We start from the raw sequence: 23276 nt of genomic DNA on the forward strand, positions 1-23276 counted from the left end.
TTGAATAGGCTTAAAGTTGTGTTTTATTTCTGATTAAAGATCAAAATAATGTGCCAATTTCATTGTTAAAGGAGGTACATATTATTGACATAAGAGTATATATCACAAACTTGAGAACTGCATTAGAAGAGTGATATGCTCTTTTCTTGGAGATTATTTAGCTCCTCATAAAAATAATCATTTGTAGTTGTAACTAGTTATTTTGATTGTTTTACTAAATTACTACATAGGTTTGTATTGATGAACTGACAAAATATAAATTCATTTCTCACATTGTCCAAACATAATATTTAGTTGTTTCACCTACTTAGTAAATTTAATTTCTAGAGAAAGTGGGAGGAAATGATTGTTGTGTTGTTACTCAGGGAGAACTAAACTGAAGTAGGCAATCTAGTGGTGAGCATGATTTTTGCTCTGGTTGCTTCTCAACTCTAGATAAAAATGAGAAATAAGTAATTTACTCAGCATCTTGTCACTTCTCTTTCAACTCCTATTCTCAGCTTTCTGGTACCTTTTCAACAGTACTTTTGTAGGGGCTCTGGGTAATATTCATCTATTAACCAAAATTCCTTTTAATGAATGAACTGATTAATATAAATTTGTGTTATCCTTGGTATATTTGCTTTTTCAACTTTTCATTTTTTAATTAAAACTCTTTGATGAGTTTCCAGTATCAATAAGTAGGAGATAAAAGGTGCTTCTGAAATCATTCCATAGAGCCAGCCACACACTCCCCTTCCCTCATTTAAAATTGATCCTGGCTGCAACCAGTAACAGCAGTAATCTCTCTTCCAATGTAGAATATTTGAGACCTTGTAAGAGCAGTTTAAGTGTTGTGCATGTGCACAAAGTTTTATTTATTTTAATGAAAATATTTTAATTAAAAATAGTTAGTCTCATGTACTATTAATCATCAGAAATTTGAAACAGTTTCTAAGAGACAGTCTACTAGAAAGAAAATATTATATGAAAAAAATAAATACTTTTCAAAATTTGTGAAAGATAAACGGGGAAGTGGTATGGAGAATATGCAAGGAAATATGTAACATCTTGAAAAACTTACTATAGAAAATTTTCAAATATATACAACGTTAAGAGGGAATATTGTAATGAACCAGCATATACCTATCACCCAGCTTCAAAAATTTTTAACTAATGGCCAATCTTATTTCATTTGTAGCCCCAGCCCTTCCTTTCTTTCTCCTAAGATTATTTTGGATAAAATTCCACATCATATAATTTTATATGTAAATATTTTGGTATGACATGTTTTTTAAAAAACAGGCTTAAGAATACTGAACTAACTGCAAGCTGCAAAAGGCTTTCACTGGAAAACAAAGACCTAGCAAAAGAAACAAGGGATATGGCCCTAGAATTAAAGAAACAGCAAGAAGATATTAATGTGAGTTGAAAAAGAAAGTCCCAGTGACTTAGTTTTCTTACTGTAAAGTTAAGGGGTTAGAACAGATTACCTCTAAAGTTTCTTCCAGCTTTAAAAGTCTGATTATTTTAGATTATCTGATTATCTTTTTCTTCGAAATACTTTGTTTTAGAAGAAAAATATGCATATTGAGGTAGTAATAATATGCATACAATGATGAATAAAATATCATTCCTCTTTAGTTTATGACTCAATAAAAAAATAAATGCTCAAATAGCTTAAAATAGTATATCATATGTATTGTTTGGGGGACAAAGTGTTATCACAGTTCACAGGATCACTTCTGCCTTGGGGAAAGAGAAAGAGAAGGCTTCAGAGAGAATACAGCATTGATTTTTGCCTTAAAAACATGAATAATTATCAGTTCAGTTGGTAGCAATGAGTGGAAAAGCATTCCTTGAAGCCATAACAATACGAACAAAGGACACAAGTCTCAAAGGATCACTGGGAAACAGCAAGTAAGACTAGTTTTTTAGCTACTAATATAGAGATTATTAGGGGAATAGAGTAAGACTGGAAAACTAGTGTGGAACTGTATAAGTTAAATAACCCATTCTCTTGCTTTATATATAACTAAATGAATTTTAAGACAGATAAAGGTCTTGAGTATTAATTTCAATTTTAGTTTTGTTGAAACAAAATAATTAATATAAACCGCACTGATTATTTCTTTAGAACAGCAAAAAGCAAGAAGAAAGGATGTTGAAACAAATAGAAAATCTGGAAGAGACAGAAACACAATTGAGGCAAGACTAATGCATTGGCCTTTTTTGACTGGCCCAAAATAGTATTTCTTTTCTATTAACTTGTTGTAGTTAATTTACATTAATCTTATGTTGAATATAGTATAAAATAAAAAATTAGACTTAAATCATTGCTTTGGAATCCTGCTTAAAAGTAAAATTGTAATAATGTCTATTTTATACTTAGCTTGAAATAGTGATATTAGATGTAGAAATTAATTTTAAAGTATCATAAACTTTCTAATATTTAATATTTATTTAAGAAAGTATACTAGTCATATGCCAGAAAATTTAGAAGAGGTATTTAAAAAATTTAATATTACTTTAAGCATTATCTATGTTTCTAGATGTTTTCACAATCATCTATTTTAATGCTTGTATGCCAGTCAGTCAAGTGGATAGATATAACAATATTTTAATTTGGATATTTACATTTTCCAGTTTTTCACTATCGTAAAGAATACTGTAGTAAACATTTTGGGACATAGAGATTTTTTTCTTATAGGATAAATTTCCAGTGTGAATTTATTGAGTCATAGGAATAATTATTTCAATTACTTTTTATAGACCAATGGTTTCTAATAGGTTTTATCAGTTGTAAACTATGCAATACAACCAATATTTTATGAAAATGCTGGTTCCAAATGTTTTAATTACTTTTGGGTATTATCATTAATTTATTTGATAATATAACAGGTAGAAACAACTCATAGTTCTTATGATTTATAATTTTCATGTTTTGGGTAAGCTTTGGAATTTTTCGTGTGTGTTTGCTAGAGTTTCTTCTCTGTAAATTGCTTATGTCTGTTGCCCACTAATATTTTGATATCTTGATTATTTTCTTACTCATTTAAGCTTTAAAAAACATATTAATCCTTTATGTTATTTTATTTAAAGCACATATTTCCCCTAACCTGTTGTTTTCCTTTCACTTTGGGTAATTTTTTTGTTATACAGAAGTTTTTTAAAAAAAATTTGTATTAAATCGAATTCTTTCCTTTTGAAATTTTTTCCCATTGCTTTTTTACTTACAAATCTTTTTCCTGCCTGCAATCAAATATTAATATTTTCTTTAGTTACTTTAAAAATTGATATATTTAAAAATCAATATATTGATATTTGGTTTATCTTTCTCTTTTTCAAATACTGAAAAACATTTCAAGGTATCAATTTACTTTCTAACACTACTGTAGATCTGTGACCTGCTTTTTGATATGCAGTGTTTTCATGTTTATTATTTTCTAAATAATCTGTTTTTGTATTTTAAGTTTCCTTTTAATCTATTAGTAATTTAGATGATTTCCAAATATTTGGGGGCTCTTGTTTTTACTCACATTCTGATGTATTAAGTTTTGACTTGTTTGATTAAAGAATGTGGTCATTAAAACTTAACAATTGTAAATTATTTGATATTTCCTTAGACCTAATATATCTCCCTCATAGGACTGTCTGGGGATTACATGAGGAAATGTGAATAAAGTGCTGAGCACAGTGCCTGGCACTTAACTGTTACTATTTTCCATATTTGGAAAGTCATCTTTTACTATGCTTCTAAAGATTACTTTTGTCCTTTATGCTTACTTTTCTTCTTCAGAAGTAACTGTTATTTATAGACTAAATCTGTGATTAAGCCACTACATTTTGGGGATAAAAAGTGAAGATTTTTTTAGGGAAAGGCTGCTTTTAATTTAAGTTGTTTGGATAATATCTTTTTGTACATCTGCCTACTCTATGGACTTACAGAACTGTAAATAAAAATATATTTAGGAAAAGTAAGAATATTCCAATTAAAAATTTTAAACTCAGTTGAAGAGTAAACATCCTAGATTCAGTTCTTACAAGGCCAAGTTATTCCACGTGATTGAATACTATTCCATGCATTTACATTAGACCCAGTAACATATCAGTTGTAGTAACAAGAGAGTCTACAATTAGAAATAGCTTTAGGGCTTCCCTGGTGGCACAGTGGTTGAGAGTCTGCCTGCCGATGCAGGGGACACAGGTTCGTGCCCCGGTCTGGGAAGATCCCACATGCTGCGGAGCGGCTGGGCCCGTGAGCCATGGCCGCTGAGCCTGTGCTCCGCAACGGGAGAGGCCACAACAGTGAGAGGCCCGTGTACCACCAAAAAAAAAAAAAAAGAAAGAGAAAGCTTTAAGTATCCTTCTGAGACAAAACACCCTTGTTTTCATATGCAACAGACAGATTTTAATTTGAAAAAAGTTTGAAAGGATAATACATGCATGTGGTGTAAAAATCAAAAGGACATGGGGAAAGAAACCTGTTTTGCTTGCCTTTTGTCTTCCTGATATCCAGTTTCCCTCTCCAGAGGTATCATGGTTTCTTGTGTATGTTTCCAGAGATACTCTGTACATATATAAGGATACAGGTATACGCAAATATCTCAGTCATGTAGTTCTTCTTTAAAATCACTGGTATGTATGTCCCTAGTTTATCTGTACGACATTACGACTATGTCTTAGAATGATGACTAATTTATGACTAAGAAAACAGTAAAGTGAAATCTTGACTTAAATAAGAAATAAGCTTTCCTATCTAGGAGTTTCTTTTTTTATGGAAAAAATGGCTATAAAGATCTAAGTAACTTCAAAATAAATGTATAAATTAATTTAAATGTAGGAGTAGAATTGTGCTTATTGACATTAATGCATGAAAAATTATCAAACAAAATGAAAATATAAACCAACAAAAAATTAAATAGTCGACCGTTTTAGGAATTCCAGAAAGGGAATAAAATGAAAATATAGATTTTATTACAGTATCACTCTTCTATTTCTTTAAGGAATGAACTAGAATCTGTGAAAGAAGAACTAAAACAGAAAGGAGATGAAGTTAAATATAAATTGGACAAGAGTGAAGAAAAGGTATGTTGTATTTAATAAAAGGTTCTATCACAAAATTTTAAATCATAAAAGCAATACCACGTGTCAAGAAAAAGTATACTATTGTATAAATAATTAGTGGGCCAAGGACTGTTGTAGGCTATTGACCTTAAAAATAGGGGCCACGTTGGGTTATTTTGCTTATGTGGTTTATATCTAGAAGAAATAGTGGCATGATTCTAAATTTCTTTAAATAGTGAGCATTTATAAATGTTGATTTATATTTTAGGCTAAATAAAAGGCTCATACTTTAGTAATATGAAATATACTGATAAATTGATTAATAAATTTGTGTTGTGCATTGGTGGAAATGATTTCAAAGAGTTGAGATAGGAAGAAGGCTTTTAGGGAAGATTATTCACAAAAGTGGAATAGTATAAAGTATGTGACATGATTATAGTATATAACATACATAGAGGGAGAAAAGGGTGCCAAAATAGATTGTGCTGATCAACCTAGATTGTGAAAGCCTTGACTGTGTTTTTTCATTCATTCCACAAATATTACTGACTACCTATGATGTGCCAGGCACTGTTCTGGTTGCTAAGTTTGTTTTTAATTTGTTTTGGTGGACAATAGTATCCAATTAAGTTTTTTCATTAGGCAAGTAACATTTTTAATTTTTGAGAATGGAATAGGGAGAGGTGAAAGGCACTGGAATAAGTTGGAAGGCTATAAAAAATAGTCTTGAAAGCTCTGGAAAAAATCTTAGAGAGGACTCTGGCCTAGTTTAGCTCACTTATACCTGAGCCATTCATTGCAATTAGGGGATAGAGTAATCTGTCTAAGCCTGAGCTGCATTGCTATCCTTGGAGACATATCAGTCCCCATCAAGCTTTATGAACTAAGCAGGATTACTGTGAAATTTATACTGAAAGAGTCTTTCCAGGAAAGGATGCTGGCCAGACCAAAACATAGGTCTTCTATGTAATTGCTGTTGGAGCCCATGGAAAGGGCATCTATCTAAACTTGAGTCAGGACAAGCTTCCTGGAAGAAGCAACATTCATTTTGAAACCTCTGATTAATAGGAATTAGTGGAAGGCAGAGGTGTGGGCACAAGTATATCAGGGAAAAGAAGAGCATTCCAAGTTACACACACACACACACACACACACATTGTATATGAAGTATGAGAGAGCCCATCATATTTAAGCAACTGGACAAAGTTTATCTTGGCTGAAAGGTGGAGTTTAAGATAGTGGTGAGAGTGGAGAGAGGAGGGAAAGATGAGAGGCGAGGAGATGCGAGTGGAGAGATGAAGATGGGGAAAAATGAGAGTGGGGGAAAATGAGGGTAGATCATTTAAGGCCACATAGCTATATTTAGGAGTTTGAGGTTATTGAAGAGTTTTCACCTGAGAAGTGTCATAATTTTATTTATACGTTGGAGAGTTCTAAGACTATTGGAATAGTCTAAGGATGAGATGAACTATATTTTTAAGGGCTTGCAATGAACCAGGAACATTCTAGATTATGTATGTTATCTTAAACTGGAAGTCATTTTTGTTCTCATTTTATGAATTAGGAAGTCAGGCCTTCAAAGGGTAAAAACTTGAAAAGCTACATGACTAAGAAGTGGTAGAGCTGCCTCTCTAACATTCTTTAGACTATATCACATATTTTTCTCAAAAAGCTATTTTTTCTTTGAGTTTCATATTTATTTGTTAAATTCAACCCAAAAAAAATGAATTTAATCTCCTAAAGACTTGGTATGTAATTCACTACTTTAAAATTTGTATCAGAGGCTGCTTCAAAACACTAATTTTGTTGGTGTAGGGAAAAACATGAATTTCATGTTTAATGTAAAATAAAAATCTTCCACTAAGAACTTAAATTTATTTTACCAAAGTAGAAAATATTAATGATGAGTTAAGGAAAAAAAAACAAAAACAAATGAAATGCAAGACAAATTGATAGCATGTTTCAGCTTTCCATGGTTGGATTTCAATTTACCTGTTGAAACAGTTTTCTGGCAAGAATTTAAAATACAAATATTTCTTGGATATTTTGGCTGACATTGAAATTCATTACACTCTTCTTTTATCCCAATCCACTACGTTAGTTCAGACATTTATTATTTCATACGTAGTTTATCTGAGCCTTTGTTTCCTCATCTCTAAAGTGGGGATAGTAATACCTACTTTTCTATATCATTGGATTGTTACAAAGTTCAGTTTAACAAATGTTTGTGAAAGACATATTTAACAAATTATAAACATTTATATATAGTTAAAAAAATTCAGTATAAACTGGGAAAGCTAATAAAATATTGTAAAGTGATATTAATGCTAAGATAAGAATAATGAACATTGACATATAGACACAAAAAGAATTTCTTTTTTAAAAAAGGTTACTGAACTAAACTGGGAGAGCTGATAAATGTTTTTGTAGAAATATAAGACTAAGCTTTATAATTCCATGTCTAAAAGATACTCAGAAAATAGAAATTCTGTTAACATTTTTTAAAAATCTGATGTCAAATAATGTTTTTTAGGCTCGAAGCATTGAATGTGAAGTCGTAAAAAAAGATAAACAAATGAAGATATTAGAAAACAAGGTATTATCAAATGTGAAAAATATTTAGGAATAGAGACTTTGTAACAAAATATGTATGGCTAGATTCTTTAGGGCCAACCTTTACATTGTCCTGTAAAAAGAAATCTCAATTCCACTTTGAAGGCTTTCAGGAATAGTATAGGATTTTTTTTTAACATTTTTATTGGAGTATAATTGCTTTACAATGGTGTGTTAGTTTCTGCTTTATAACAAAGTGAATCAGCTATACATATACATATATCCCCATATCTCCTCCCTCTTGTGTCTCCCTCCCACCCTCCCTATCCCACCTCTCTAGGTGGTCACAAAGCACTGAGCTGATTGCCCTGTGCTATGCGGCTGCTTCCTACTAGCTATCTATTTTACATTTGGTAGTATATATAAGTCCATGCCACTCTCTCACTTTGTCCCAGCTTACCCTTCCCCCTTCCTGAGGAATAGTATAGGATTTTTACTACAGGTTTCTTTGAAGAGGCTCTGGGATAAGGAGTTTTTGCATAATGCTTCAAAGACCAAAGAAAGCTTCGTTAAACTGATCTTTAGCTATCTCTTCACTTTCCCCAAATTTCATTCTCTTAGCAGCTGCATTTGTTGTGGATATCTTTAGAGTGGCAAGATGCTTTTAAAAATCATTCTTAGATATCTCTCCAATTCTTATAATCAAGGGAGCTGCAGAAAAATTTCTGCTTTCTTTATGTGAAATGTTTTTACTGCCTGGCTGGCAATACCAATTCACTTTTCCCTTCTCTGCCCTTCACCACACACTTGTCTTAAACTTGACTTTCTGTATAGTGAGTCAGTGAGTAGTCTTTTGGAAAGCATAGTTCACTTTCTGAAGTTCCGACCTCTAATAATTAACACTATTTTCTTCTACCTAGAATTCTGGTGAATAAAATTCTTTGATTTTTTGTACATGAATTATTTGACTTAAAAATAACTGTAATACTTTAAAATCTTTTCAAGAATTTCTGGGTATTCCACCAAATATATTAATTAGTCCTAAATTTGGATATTATTTAAATTTAAAAGGATTGAAAACTTAAGTTACTTTAATTTTCATTAGTTTATTCAGAAATAAGGGACAGTGAGGTGGGCCAGTCAAAATGACAAAGTTGATAGATCTGATGTCATTATCCTTTTAGTAAAATATACATATTTTTTGAACTGTCATAATTACAGTTATAAAGATGGTTTTTATAGTATGTAGTAATGTCAGTTATAAAGATAGTTTTTTAGGAAAAACTGAGTAGCAGGAAAATATGATCATCAATATTAACTCTCAAGGGAATAAGTTTTGATGGTCTGAAGAACAGAGAAATGCATAAAACATGTGCTTTTTTGGGCAAAGTTAATAATCTGGTGATACTTCAAACTGATATTTTAAAAATGTCTTCAGCATTCATGTGGTAAGGCCAAGAAGTAACCTATTTTCCTGTCTATTGAGTTTTAAATTTTACTTATATTTTTCATTACTGAAGTTTTAATTAGTTCTTTTAAAAATCTGCTCAATTGTTGTTTATTGTCTCTCATTTCTTTTTCATAGTTTCAAGTCTTTAATTTTAAAAAATATTTAATATATTTTAATATGATATTCTTTGTCTGATAATATCAATATCTGAAGTCTTCTTCAGGTCTGATTTTGCTCTTTATTCTTTCTGCTGACTTTTTATTCTTTGAGCCTTATTTATGTTTTCTGATTCCTTGGTTTTTTACCTGTGGTAATTCTTTGTGGCTTGTGTTGAGATTGGTATCCTCCCAGAAAGATTTTCTTGGGGACACTACTAACGAGGAGCCCATTTTAAAGTAAATTCTCCATTTGAAGTTTTTGAGATTATAAATGAGATAGTATGAATCCAGCTATAAATGACTGCCCCGCTCCCCTCCCCAATCCAATATAAGGCCACCTCATGGCTACAAATTTTCAGGACAGTTTTCATACCATTCACTCAGTGCCAGGGTCAAGACAGACAAGTTTCCTTACTGTACCCTTCTGTGTGGCAAATTTATTTCTTGTTTACACTTTCACTGAGTAGGTAGTCCTTTGAGTTTGTGACTTTATGCAGGGTTCTCTCATTGGATTCTCTACCTTTAGTGAGCTCTGAGTTTTATCTCCCATCTCTTTGACCCTAGGTATGTTCAGCAGATACCCGTAGGCCAAGTGCTGCCTTTGATGCTAACCTCAAACCTACTATTACGACACTTTAAAGTTGTAATTTCAAGTAGGCAGATTTCTTATTTTTTAGACATTTACTTTTAAATTATTTTTATCAGGAAAGTTGTTCAGAGTATCTAGGTGATTTTTCTGTCAAAAATGGAAGTCTTTGATTTTTTTAATAAATAAAAATTGTATACACAAATAGTTTCACCTAATATGTTTATACCTGCCAATTGGCATGATAATCAGTAAAATGTTTCTCACTTTTCTATGGCTTTTCTTCTTCAGTTTTCTTTTGAGTTTTCTGAAATAGACCATTGAGAGGGATGGTGCACAGTAAAATTTAGATAAAATAAATCACTTGTAAACCCCAGTATCATACCTTATTCAGTTTCAGAATAGTTGCTGACTATGACTACATATGAGTATTTCAAGAAAGATATTTAACACAGCATTTTGTGCTAATCGTGGATATTAAAATTTTTTTCCCATTGGACTTTCTTTCTACTTTGATGGAAATTAGAACAGCTTATATATCTGTAATGCTTTAGGACCCTTTAGAAATCTGTGCTGCATTTATGGTGCTCCATATATTTTTGGGCTAGTACCTCTTAATCCAATTCTACATGTGTAGCCAGGTGAAATAGTCCCTCAAAGTGAGGTATTAAAAAAATGATTTAGATGGTATTTCTGTAAGAGGAATTAGAATGTATTTAGGAGGAGATAGAGTATTATAGAGGAGATAGAGTATTATATTATTCCCCTTCCCCAAATATAATAAGTAAAAGAGATCTCATAAATGATAAATGGGGAATAATGAATAAGAAAGAAGACAAATTATAGTTAATCCTCTGGCTGGCTTTCCAAAATCCAATTAATTATATAATTCAGCCCTCTGTATGGGATTCAGTAAAAGGTACTTTTCCCTTAAAGTAATTGAATTCATGTGTTCTTTAAGTAGATTAAGACATTTTAAGAATTTCAAATTTGTACTGAGATAATCTATTAAAATTTGTACTTGTTCACATATTTTTGATATTAATGGAATTGTTTAACGACATGATTTTTGAAGTGATCTCTATGCTAATATTTTTGTTAGTTTGAAATTATTTTGACTGGAATATTGAATAAAATATTTTAAATTTCTCTTGATTTTTTAGTGTAACAATTTAAGGAAACAAGTTGAAAATAAAAGCAAGGTTATTGAAGAACTCCAGCAGGAGGTATGTACTGATTCTCAAAATAAAACTATTTAAAAAAAAAACAACCTATGTTTTTACTACAGTTTTAGAGAATAATGCTTTCCTTTCCTTTAGTAATTTTAGTCTAAGTCAGTAACAGTGCAAGTTTGAATCACTTTGATATTAAACATAATCCTTTATTTTTATCTTTTAACAGAATAAGGCCTTAAAAAAAAAAAGTACAGCAGAAAGCAAGCAACTGAATGTTTATGAGATAAAGGTATTTGGAATCCTTATTTTTGTTTTAAAAATGCTAACACATAGATGAGAATTTAGGAATTTTAAGCCCTTTATTTATATTGTAGCAATTATTTTCAATCATTATCTTTTGAGATTGAGGGGATCAATCCTTTTAGTTGTAGTAGAGTGCACATCTTTGCTTTATCTATGTTAAAATCATCTAAGCAGCTTAGAATATGCGTACGTGTGTGTATATGTATGTCTTCATATTCCTTACCCATACATTGAAAATTGAATTTGAGTAGGTTTGGGGTGGAGGCTTGGAATTGTTAGTCTGGATAAAAAAGTCAAGGCCACACTATATGCTCCCTGCAAGAGACACACTTTATTAAATATAAAGATAAAAGGAAGTTGAAGTAAAAATATGGAAAAAGATATGTCATATGCTATACAAACAGTAAGCATAGAAAAGCTGGAATAACAAGTTTTATAACACATATAATAGATTGAAATACAAGGAGTATTATCAGAGATCCTAAGGGGCATTTGATAATGATAAAGGTATCAGTTCATCAGGAAGATATAACAGTCATGAATGTATTTGTTCTTAATAGCAGAGCTTCAATATACGTGAAGTAAAAACGTAAAAAACTAAAATGAGAAATAGATAATTTTATTATTATATTTGGGGGTTGTAATAGCCCTCTTTCAGCAATTGATGCAACTAGAAGAAAATAGGTAAGAATGTACAAAATTTGAACATTATTAACTACCTTGACTTAATTGACATTTGTAGAACATTATAGCTACAACTGTAAATTCTTCTGAAGTGCACATAGGTTGTTTACCAAGATAGACCATATGCTGGGCCATACATTTAAAAATTTTAAAGTCTTATAGAGTATATTCTCTCACTACAACAGAATTAAATTACAAATAAGTAACCATAGGATATCTGGAAAAGCCTAAATATTTGGAAATTAAGCATTATACTAGTAAGTAACTCATGGGCCAAAGAAGAAATCACAAGGAAAATTAGAAATTATTTTAAACGGAATGATCATAGAAATACAATATGCAAAAATTTGTGGGATGCAACTAAAGCAGTTCTTGTAGGGTAATTTATAAATAATGTTTATTTTAGAAAAGGAGAAATGACCTAGGTTTTCACCCAGTTACTGAAAAGAGGTGAGCAAATGAAACCCATGGAAAGTAGACCAAAGGAAATAATAAAAATGAAAAGAGAGATCAAAGAAATAAGAGAGACAAAGACAAAAATTAATGAAATCAAAAGTTGATTCTTTGAAAATATTAATAAAATTGATAAGCCCCTAGCAGGGTTGATTACAAAAGGAGAGAGAGTAAAATTCACTGAAGGCAGGAATAAAATAGAACATTACCATATAGATACTGTAAATATTAAAAGGATAACAAAGGAATGTCATGGACAACATTATATCAATAAATTTGAAACTTAGATGAAATGGGCAAATTTATTTTTTAAAAATTTAATTAACTTTTTTATACAGCAGGTTCTTATTAGTTATCAATTTTATACATATTAGTGTATATATGTATCTCCCAATTCTTCCCACCACCACCACCACCACCCCCACCCCCGCTTTTCCACCTTGCTGTCCATATGTTTGTTCTCTACATCTGTGTCTCTGTTTCAGCCTTGCAAACCAGTTCATCTGTACCATTTTTTCTAGATTCCACATATATATGTTAATATACGATATTTGTTTTTCTCTTTCTGACTTACTTCACTCTGTATGACAGTCTGTAGGTCCATCCATGTCTTTGCAAATGACCCAATTTCATTCCTTTTTATGGCCGAGTAATATTCCATTGTATATATGGGCAAATTTCTTGGAAAACCTAACTTCCTAAAAACTGACACAAGATGAAACAGTACATCTGAAGAGCCATATATCAGGGAAATTGAATTTGTCATCAAAAATCTCCTAGAGAAGAGATATACCATGTTCTTGGATTGGAAGGATCAATATTGTGAAAATGACTATGCTACCCAAAGCAATCTACAGATTCAGTGTAATCCCTATCAAACTACCAATGGCATTTTTCACAGAACTAGAAGAAAAAAATCTTAAAATTTGTATGGAGACACAAAAGACCCTGAATAACCAAAGCAATCTTGAGAAAGAAAAATGGAGTTGGAAGAATCAGACGCCCTGACTTCTGACTATACTACCAAGCTATAGTAATCAAGGCAATGTAGTACTGAAACAAAAACAGAAATATAGATCAATGGAACAGGATAGAAAGCCCAGAGATAAACCCACACACCTATGTCAACTAATCTATGACAAAGGAGTCAAGGATATACAATGGGGAAAAGACAGTCTCTTCAGTACAAGTCAGAGAAAAACAAATATCATATATTTACACATATTTGTGGAATCCAGAAAAATGGAACAGATGAACCGGTTTGCAGGGCAGAAATAGAGACACAGATGTAGAGAACAAACGTATGGACACCAAGGGGGGAAGTGTGTGTGTGGGGTGTGGTTGGATGAATTGAGAGATTGGGATTGACATATATACACCAATATTTATAAAATAGATAACTAATAAGAACCTGCTGTATAAAAGCAAATTAAATAAAATTCAAAAAAAAATCTCCTTGAGAAAATCCTGATCTGGAAATTCTCAGGTGAATTCTAACACACAATTCAGGAAGAAGTAATGCCAGTGTTCTACAAATTCTTTCAAAAAATAGAAGAGGGGAAACAATTCCCAACTAGTTTTTTGATACAAAATCCTGATAAAGATATTATAAGAAAAAAAATTACAGACCAGTATCCTTTATAGAGACATAAAACCCTTAAAAAAATACCAGTAAATATAATCTAGCAATATTAAAACCATATTACATTGAAGAAGTGGGGGTTTTCGAAACTTAAGTTAGGTTTAAAATTTGAAACTATCAGTGTAATTTACTGTATCAAGTGATTAAATAGAAAAATATAATCAGCTCAATGATTGCAGAGAAACATTTGACAAAATTCAGCACTCATTCTTTTTTTTTTTTTTTGCCGTACGTGGGCCTCTCACTGCCGTGGCCTCTCCTGTTGCAGAGCACAGGCTACGGACGCGCAGGCTCAGCGGCCATGGCTCACGGGCCCAGCCGCTCCGTGGCATGTGGGATCTTCCCGGACCGGGGCACGAACCCGTGTCCCCTGCATCGGCAGGCCGACTCCCAACCACCGCGCCACCAGGGAAGCCCAGCACTCATTCTTGATAAAAATTTTCAACAAAACTTGGTATAAAAGGAGACTTTATCAGTCTAATACAGAATACCTACAAAATACCTAGAGCTAGCATCATACTTAATGATGAAAGACTGAATACTTTCTCTTTAGTATCAAGAACAGTGTCTGCTCTTACTACCCCATTCAACATTGTATTGGAGGTTCTAGCTAGTACATTAAGGCAAGAAAAAGGAATAAAGTTATATAGATTGTAAAACAATATGTAAAACTGTTTCTTCTTAAGCGATGTGATGGTCTACACTGAAAATTCTAAGGTTTCTACAAAGTCACTAGTGTACTAGTACGTGAACTAGCAATATTCATAAAAATATGATAAATTAGACTTCATCAAAATCTGAAAGATCTGCATATCAAAAGGTATCATTAAGAAGATAGGCGGGCTTCCCTGGTGGCACAGTGGTTGAGAGTCTGCCTGCCGATGCAGGGGACACGGGTTCATGCCCCAGTCTGGGAAGATCCCACATGCCGCAAAGCGGCTAGGCCCGTGAGCCATGGCCGCTGAGCCTGCGCGTCCGGAGAGGCCACAACAGTCAGAGGCCCGCGTACGGAAAAAAAAAAAAAAAAAAAAAAAAAGGAAAAAAAAAAAAAACGAAAATACTGACAAAAATATTTGTTTGACAAATAACATATATCCAGAATATATAAAGAACTCTTAAAACTCAACACTAAAAGACAAATATTCCAATTCAAAATTGGCAAAAGACAACTACAAACAACCTGGATTGGAAATGGACAAAGGACGTGAATAAATATTTCTCCACAGAAGATGTATAAATGGTATATAGGTACATGGAAAGATCTTCAACATCACTAATCATTAGGAAAATGCAAATCAAAACCACAATGAGATATCACTTCACATCCATTAGGATGGGTACTATTAAAAAAAAAAGAACATAAGAAATATTTGTGAAATTGTAGAGAAATTGGAATCTTGTACACTGTTGGTGGGATGTCAAATGGTACCATTGCTATGGAAAGCAGTCTGGTGGTTACTCAAAAATTAAAAATTGAATTAACATATGATCTGGTAATTCCACCTCTGTGTATATACCTAAAGAATTGAAAGTAGGGTCTGAAAGAAATATGTGTACACCCGTGTTTTTAGCAGCATTATTCACAATAGCTGAAAGGTAGAAGCAACTCAACATTCATTGACTAATGAGTAGACAAACAATATGTGGTATATACATAGAATGAAATTTTACCCAGCCTTAAGAAAGAAGGAAATTCTGATATATGCTATGGCATGAATAAACCTTGGGGGCATAAGCTAAGTGAAAGAAGCCAGTCACAAAAAGACAAATATTATTCTACTTATGTGGGGTACCTAGAGTTGTCAAATTTATGGGCTAGAGAGTGGTGGTTGCCAGGGACTGTGGGAGGGGGGTAGTGGGGAATTATTTAATGGGTATAGAGTTTCAGTTTTATGAGATAAAGAGTTCTGGGGATTTGTTGCATAACCATGTAAATGAACTGTATGGTTTAGAAAGGTTAAGATGGTAAATGTTATGTTATGGGTATTTTATCATAATAAAAATTAAAAAGTGGGCAAAAGACTTGAATAGACACTTCACAAAGGAAATATACTAATGACTGATTAGCTCATGAAGAAATATTTAACACTATTAGTTACAGAAAGAAAAATAAAATCACAATGGGATATCACTACACCCCTAAGCAGGACTAGCCACATAATATGTAGGGCTCAGTGCAAAATAAAAAGGTGGGGCACCTAGTTCAAATATTCTTAAAAAATTCAAAATAGGCTAGAAACTAATCAGAGAGCATTGTATGACTACATAGGTCTCAAACCTATGAAAGTGGGCCCTACCTACAAGAATGGTTGAAATTTTATTGGTTCATCTGTTGATGGACATTTAGGTTGCTTCTATATCTTGACTATTGTAAATAATGCTACAAGGAACATAGGGGTACATATATATTTCAAATTAGTGTTTTTGTTTTCCTCAGAAAAGCACTCAGAAATGGAATTGCATCATAGGGTAGTGTTCTTTTTTAATGTTCTGAGGAATTTCCATACTGTTTTCCACAGTGGCTGTACCAATTTATATTTCTACTGACAGTGCATGAGGGTTCCCTTTTCTCCACATCCTCATCAATGCTTGTTATTTGTTGTCTTTGAGGATAGTCATTCTGACAGGTGAGGGGTGATACCTCGTGGTAGTTTTGATTTGCATTTCTCTAGTAATAAGTGATGTTGACCATCTTTTCATGTGATTTTGGCCATCTGTATGTCTTCTTTGGAGAAATGTCTGTTTAGATCTTCTGCCCAGTTTTTGATTGGATTGTTTGTTTTTTTAATATTGGGCTGTGTGAGCTGTTTGTATGTTTTGGAGATTAATCCCTTGTCAGTCACTTTGCTTGCAAATATTTTTTCTTGTTTTTTGGGTTGTCTTTCCATTTTGTTTATGGCTTCCTTTGCTGTGCAAAAGCTTTTAAGTTTAGTTAGGTCCCATTTGTTTATTTTTGTTTTATTTTAGTTACTCTAGGAGGTGGATCCAAAAAGATATTGCTACAGTTATGTCAGAGAGTGTTCTGCCTATGTTTTCCTCTAAGAGTTTTATAGTATCCGGCCTTACATTTAGGTCTTTAATCCAGTTTTAGTATATTTTTGTGTATGGTGTTAGGGAATGTTCTAATTTCATTCTTTCTCATAAAGCTGTCCAGTTTTCCCAGCACTGGTTATTGAAGAGGCTGTCTTTTCTCCATTGTATATTCTTGCCTCCTTTGTCATAGATCAGTTCACCATAGGTGCGTGAGTTTATCTCTGGACTTTCTATTCTGTTGCATTGAGCTATATTTTTGTTTTTGTGCCAATATTATACTGTTTTGATTATTGTAGCTTTGTATTGTCTGAAGTCAGGGTGTCTGATTCCTCCAGCTCCATTTTTCTTTCTCAAGATTGCTTCGACTATTTGGGGTCTTTTATGTTTCCATACAAATTAAACTTTTTTTTGGTTCTATTTCTGTAAAAAATGCCATTGGTAATTTGCTGGGGTTGCATTGAGTCTGTAGATTGACTTGGGTAGTATAGTCACTTTGACAACATTGATTCTTCCAATACAAGCACATGGTATATTTCTCCATCTGTTTGTGTTATCTTTGATTTCTTTCATCAGCATCTTATAGCTTTCAGAGTACAGGTCTTTTGCCTCCTTAGATAGGTTTATTCCTAGGTATTGTATTCTTTTTGATGCGATGGTAAATGGGACTGTTTCCTCAATTTCTTTTTCTGATCTTTTGTTATTAGTGTATAGGAATGCAACATTTCTGTGTATTGATTTATTTGTATAGGAATGCAACATTTATGTGTATTAATTTAGTATCCTGCAACTTTGCCAAATTCATTGATGAGCCCTAGTAGTTTTCTGGTAGCATCTTTAGGATTTTCTGTGTATGGTATCATGGCATCTGCAAACAGTGACAGTTTTACTTTTTCCTTTGCAATATGGATTCCCTTTATTTCTTTTTCTTCTCTGTTTTCCATGTCTAGGATTTCCAAAACTATGTTGGATAAAAGTGGCAAGAGTGGACATCCTTGTCTTGTTCCTGATCTTAGAGGAAATGCTTTGTTTTTTTTTTTTTACATCTTTATTGGAGTATAATTGTTTTACAGTGGTGTGTTAGTTTCTGCTTTATAACAAAGTGAATCAGTTATACATATACATATGTTCCCATATCTCTTCCCTCTGTGTCTCCCTCCCTCCCACCCTCCCTATCCCACCCCTCTAGGTGGTCACAAAGCACCGAGCTGATTTCCCTGTGCTATGCGGCTGCTTCCCACTAGCTATGACCTACTAGAGAATGGACTTGAGGGTATGGGGAGGGGGAATGGTAAGCTGTGACAAAGTGAGAGAGTGGCATGGACATATATACACTGCTTTCAGTTTTTCACCACTGAGAATAAGGGTTTATGTGGGTTTGTCATATATGGCCTTTATTATGTTGAGGTAGGTTCCCTCTATGCCAACCTTCTGGAGAGCTTTTATCATAAATGGGTGTTGAATTTTGTCAAAAGCTTTTCCTGCATCTACTGAGGTGATCGTATGGTTTTTATTCTTCAGTTTGTTAATGTGGTGTGTCCCACTGATTTGCATATATTGAAAACTCCTGCATCCCTGGGATAAATCCCACTTGATCATGGTGTATGCTACTTTTAACGTATTGTTTGTTGGATTCGGTTTGCTAGTATTTTGTTGAGGATATTTGTGTCTCTGTTCATCCATGTGTAATTTTCTTTTATTGTGGTATCTTTGTCTGGTTTTGGTATCAGGGTGTTGGTGGCCTCATAAAATGAGCTTAGGAGTGTTTCTTTCTCTGCAATTTTTTGGAAGAGTTTCAGAAGAATAGGTGTTAACTCTTCTCTAAATGTTTGATACAGTTTGCCTGTGAAGCCATCTGGTTCTGGACTTTTGTTTGTTGGAAATTTTTCAATTTCAGTACTTGTGATTGGTCTGTTCATGTTTTCTATTTCTTCCTGGTTCAGTCTTGGGAGATTGTACCCTTCTAAGAATTTGTCCATTTCTTCTAGGTTGTCCATTTTATTGGTGTGTAGTTGCTTGTAGTAATGTCCTAATTTTATTGATTTGAGCCCTTTCCCTTTTTTTCTTGATGAGTCTGGCTAAAGGTTTATCAATTTTGTTTACCTTTTCAAGGAACCAGCTTTTAGTTTCATTGATCTTGTTTTCTTTGTCTCTATTTCATTTATTTCTGCTCTGATCTTTATGAGTTTTTTCCTTCTACTAACTTTGGGCTTTGTTTGTTTTTCTTTCTCTAGTTGCTTTAAGTGTAAGGTTAAGTTGTTTATTTGATATTTTTCTTGTTTCCTAAGGTAATATTGTATTGCTGTAAACTTTCCTCTTGGGACTGCTTTTACTGTGTCCAATAGATTTTAGATTGTCATGTTTCATCGTCATTTTTCTCTAGGTATTTTTTGATTTCCTCTTTGATTTCTTCAGTGATCCATTGGTTGTTTAGTAACATATTGTTTAGCCTCCTCGTGTTTGTGCTTTTTACAGTTTTTTCCTGTAATTTCTTTTTTTTATTTTTATATTTAATAAATTTATTTATTTATTTACTTATTTTATTTTTGGCTGCTTTGGGTTACCGTTGCTGCTCACAGGCTTTCTTTTAGGTTCGGTGAGCGGGGTCTACTCTGTTGCAGTGCGTGGGCTTCTCATTGTGGTGGCTTCTGTTTGTTGCAGAGCACAGGCTCTAGGCGTGCGGGCTCAGTAGTTGTGGGACGTGGGCTCTAGAGCGCAGGCTTCTGTAGTTGTGGTGCACGGGCTTAGTTGCTCTGCAGCATGTGGGATCTTCCCAGACCAGGGCTCAAACCCATGTCCCCTGCACTGGCAGGTGGATTCTTAACCACTGCACCACCAGGGAAGCCCCTCCTGTAATTTATTTCTAATTTCAGAGCGTTGTGGTTGGCGAAGATGCTTGATATGATTTCCATTGTCTTAAATTTACCGAGGCTTGATTTGTGGTCCAAGATGTGATCTATCCTAGAGAACATTTTGTGTGCATTTGAGAAGAAAGTGTATTCTGGTGCTTTTGGATAGAATGTTTTATAAATATCAGTTAAGTCCGAATGGTCTAATGTGTCATTTAAGGCCTGTGGTTCCTTATTGATTTTCTATCTGGATGATTTGTCCATTGGTATAAGTGGGGTGTTAAAGTCCCCCACTTCTATTGTGTTACTGTCAATTTCCCCTTTTATGGTTGTTAGCATTTGCATTATATATTGAGGTGCTCCTATGTTGGGTGCGTATATTTTTACAATTGTTATATCTTCTTGTATTGTTCCCTTGATCATTGTGTAGTGTTCTTCCTTATCCCTTTTAACAGTCTTTAATTTTTTATCATTTTTTAACATCTTTATTGGAGTATAATTGCTTTACAGTGTTGTGTTAGTTTCTGCTGTATAACAAAGTGAGTCAGCTATATGCATATGTATATCCCCATAACCTCTTACTCATGTGTCTCCCTGTTATCCCACACCTCTAGGTGGGTGCAAAGCACCGAACTGATCTTCCTCTGCCATGCAGCTGCTTCCCACTAGCTATCTGTTTTATATTTATATTTATATTTATATTTGTCAAGTCCATTCTCTACGTCTGTGTCCTTATTCCTGTCCTGCCCCTAATTCATCAGAACCATTTTGTTTTTTAGATTCCATATGTATGTGTTAGCATACGGTATTTATTTTTCTCTTTCTGATTTACTTCACTCTGTATGACAGACTCTGGGACAATTTCATTTCTTGTTATGGCTGAGTAATATTCCACTGTATATATGTGCCACATCTTCTTTATCCATTCATTTGTTGATGGACACGTAGGTTGCTTCCACGTCCTGGCTATTGTAAATATTGCTGCAATGAACATTGTGATACATGACTCTTTTTGAATTATGGTTTTCTCAGGGTATATGTCTGGTAGTGGGATTGCTGGGTCATATGGTAGTTCTATTTTTATTTTTCTAAGGAACCTCCATACTGTTCTCCATAGTGGCTGTATCAATTTACATTCCTACCAACAGTGCAAGAGGGTGCCTTTTTCTTCACACCCTCTCCAGCATTTATTGTTTGTAGATTTTTTGATGATGGCGATTCTGACCGGTGTGAGGTGATATCTCATTGTAGTTTTGATTTACATTTCTCTAATGATTAGTGATGTTGAGCATCTTTTCATGTGTTTGTTGGCCATCTGTATATCTCCTTTGGAGAAATGTCTATTTAGGTCTTCTGCCCATTTTTGGATTGGGCTGTTTGCTTTTTTTGATATTGAGCTGCATGAGGTGCTTGTATATTTTTGAGATTAATCCTTTGTCAGTTGCTTCATTTGCAAATATTTTCTCCCATTCTGAGTATTGTCTTTTCATGTATATTTATGGTTTCCTTTGCTGTGCAAAATCTTTTAAGTTTCATTAGGTCCCATTTGTTTTTATTTCCATTTCTCTAGGAGGTGGGTCAAAATGGATCTTGCTGTGATTTATGTCATAGAGTATTCTGCTTATGTTTTATTCTAAGAGTTTTATACTGTCTGCCCTTACATTTAGGTCTTTAATCCATTTTGAGTTTAATTTTGTGTAAGGTGTTAGGAAGGGTTCTAATTTCATTCTTTTACATGTAGCTGTCCAGTTGTCCCAGCACCGCTTATTGAAGAGGCTGTCTTTTCTCCATTGTGTACTCTTGCCTCCTTTATCAAATATAAGTTGACCATATGTGCATGGGTTTATCTCTGGGCTTTCTCTCCTGTTCCATTGATCTGTATTTCTGTTTTTGTGCCCATACCGTATTGTCTTCATTACTGTAGCTTTGTAGTATATTCTGAAATCTGGGAGCCTGATTCCTCCAGCTCCATTTTTCTTTCTCAACATTGTTTGGCTATTCGGGGTCTTTTGTGTTTCCATACAAATTGTGCAATTTTTTCTTCTAGTTCTGTGAAAAATGCCATTGGTAGTTTGATAGGGGTTGCACTGAATCTGTAAATTGCTTTGGGTAGTATAGTCATTTTCACAATGATGATTCTTCTAATCCAAGAACATAGTATATCTCTCCATCTGTTGGTATCATCTTGAATTTCTTTCATCAGTGTCATATAGTTTTCTACATACAGGTCTTTTGCCTCCTTAGGTAGGTTTATGCCTAGGTATTTTAATTTTTTTTGTTGCAATGGTAAATGTAGTGTTCCTTAATTTCTCTTTCAGACTTTTCATCATTGGTGTAAAGGAATGCAAGAGATTTCTGTGAAGTAATTTTGTATCCTTCTACTCTACCAAATTCATTGATTAGCTCTAGTAGTTTTCAGGTAGCATCTTTAGGATTCTCTATGTACAGTATTATGTGATCTGCAAACAGTGACAGTCTCACTTCTTCTTTTCCAATTTGTATTCCTTTTATTTCTTTTTCTTATCTGATTGCTGTGGCTAAAACTTCCAAAACTATATTGAATACTAGTGGCAAGAGTGGGCAACCTTGTCTTCTTCCTGATATTTGAGGAAATGGTTTCAGTTTTTCACCATTGAGAACCACGTTGGCTGTGAGTTTGTCATATATGACCTTTATTATGTTGATGTAGGGTCCCTTTATGCCTACTTTCTGGAGAGTTTTTATCATAAATTGGTGCTGAATTTTGTCAAAAGTTTTTTCTGCATCTATTGAGATTATCATATGGTTTTTATCCTTCAATTTGTTAATGTGGTGTATCACATTGTTTGATTTGCATATATTGAGGAATCTTTGCATTCTTGGGATAAACCCTAGTTGATCATGGTGTATGGTCATTTTAAGTATTGTTGGATTCTGTTTGCTAGTATTTTGTTGAGAATTTTGGCATCTATGGTCATCAGTGAATTTGGCCTGCAGTTTTCTTTTTTTGTGACATCTTTGTCTGGTTTTGATATCAGGGTGATGGTGGCTTTATAGAATGAGTTTGGGAGTGTTCCTCCCTCTGCTATATTTTGGAAGAGTTTGAGAAGGATAGGTGTTAGCTCTTCTATAAATGTTTGATAGAATTCGCCTGTGAAACCATCTGGTCCTGGACTTCTCTTTTTTGGAAGATTTTTAATCACAGTCTCAATTTCAGTCCTTGTGATTGGTCTGTTTATATTTTTTATTTCTTCCTGTTCAGTCTCAGAAGGTTGTGCTTTTCTAAGAATATGTCCATTTCTTACAGGTTATCCATTTTATTGGCATATAGTAATCTCTCATGATCCTTTGTATTTCTGCAGTGTCAG

At 33.4% G+C, this 23276-nt stretch overlaps 1 protein-coding gene across 2 annotated transcripts in view; it reads left to right on the top strand.

Annotated features, from left to right (window-relative positions):
- SYCP1 (synaptonemal complex protein 1) overlaps positions 1 to 23276 on the top strand; it is a 134526-nt gene that overhangs the window by 65038 nt on the left and 46212 nt on the right. For both annotated transcript variants that reach the window (XM_024764897.1, XM_024764898.1), the window contains exons 18-22: positions 1285 to 1402; positions 2117 to 2187; positions 4986 to 5067; positions 10957 to 11019; positions 11195 to 11257. In XM_024764897.1, coding sequence (XP_024620665.1) covers positions 1285 to 1402; positions 2117 to 2187; positions 4986 to 5067; positions 10957 to 11019; positions 11195 to 11257 — 397 coding nt within the window. The remainder of the gene's footprint in view (positions 1 to 1284; positions 1403 to 2116; positions 2188 to 4985; positions 5068 to 10956; positions 11020 to 11194; positions 11258 to 23276) is intronic.

This window comes from Neophocaena asiaeorientalis, unplaced genomic scaffold, assembly GCF_003031525.2.
Source record: "Neophocaena asiaeorientalis asiaeorientalis breed wild unplaced genomic scaffold, Neophocaena_asiaeorientalis_V1.1 scaffold62, whole genome shotgun sequence".
NCBI lineage: Eukaryota > Metazoa > Chordata > Mammalia > Artiodactyla > Phocoenidae > Neophocaena > Neophocaena asiaeorientalis.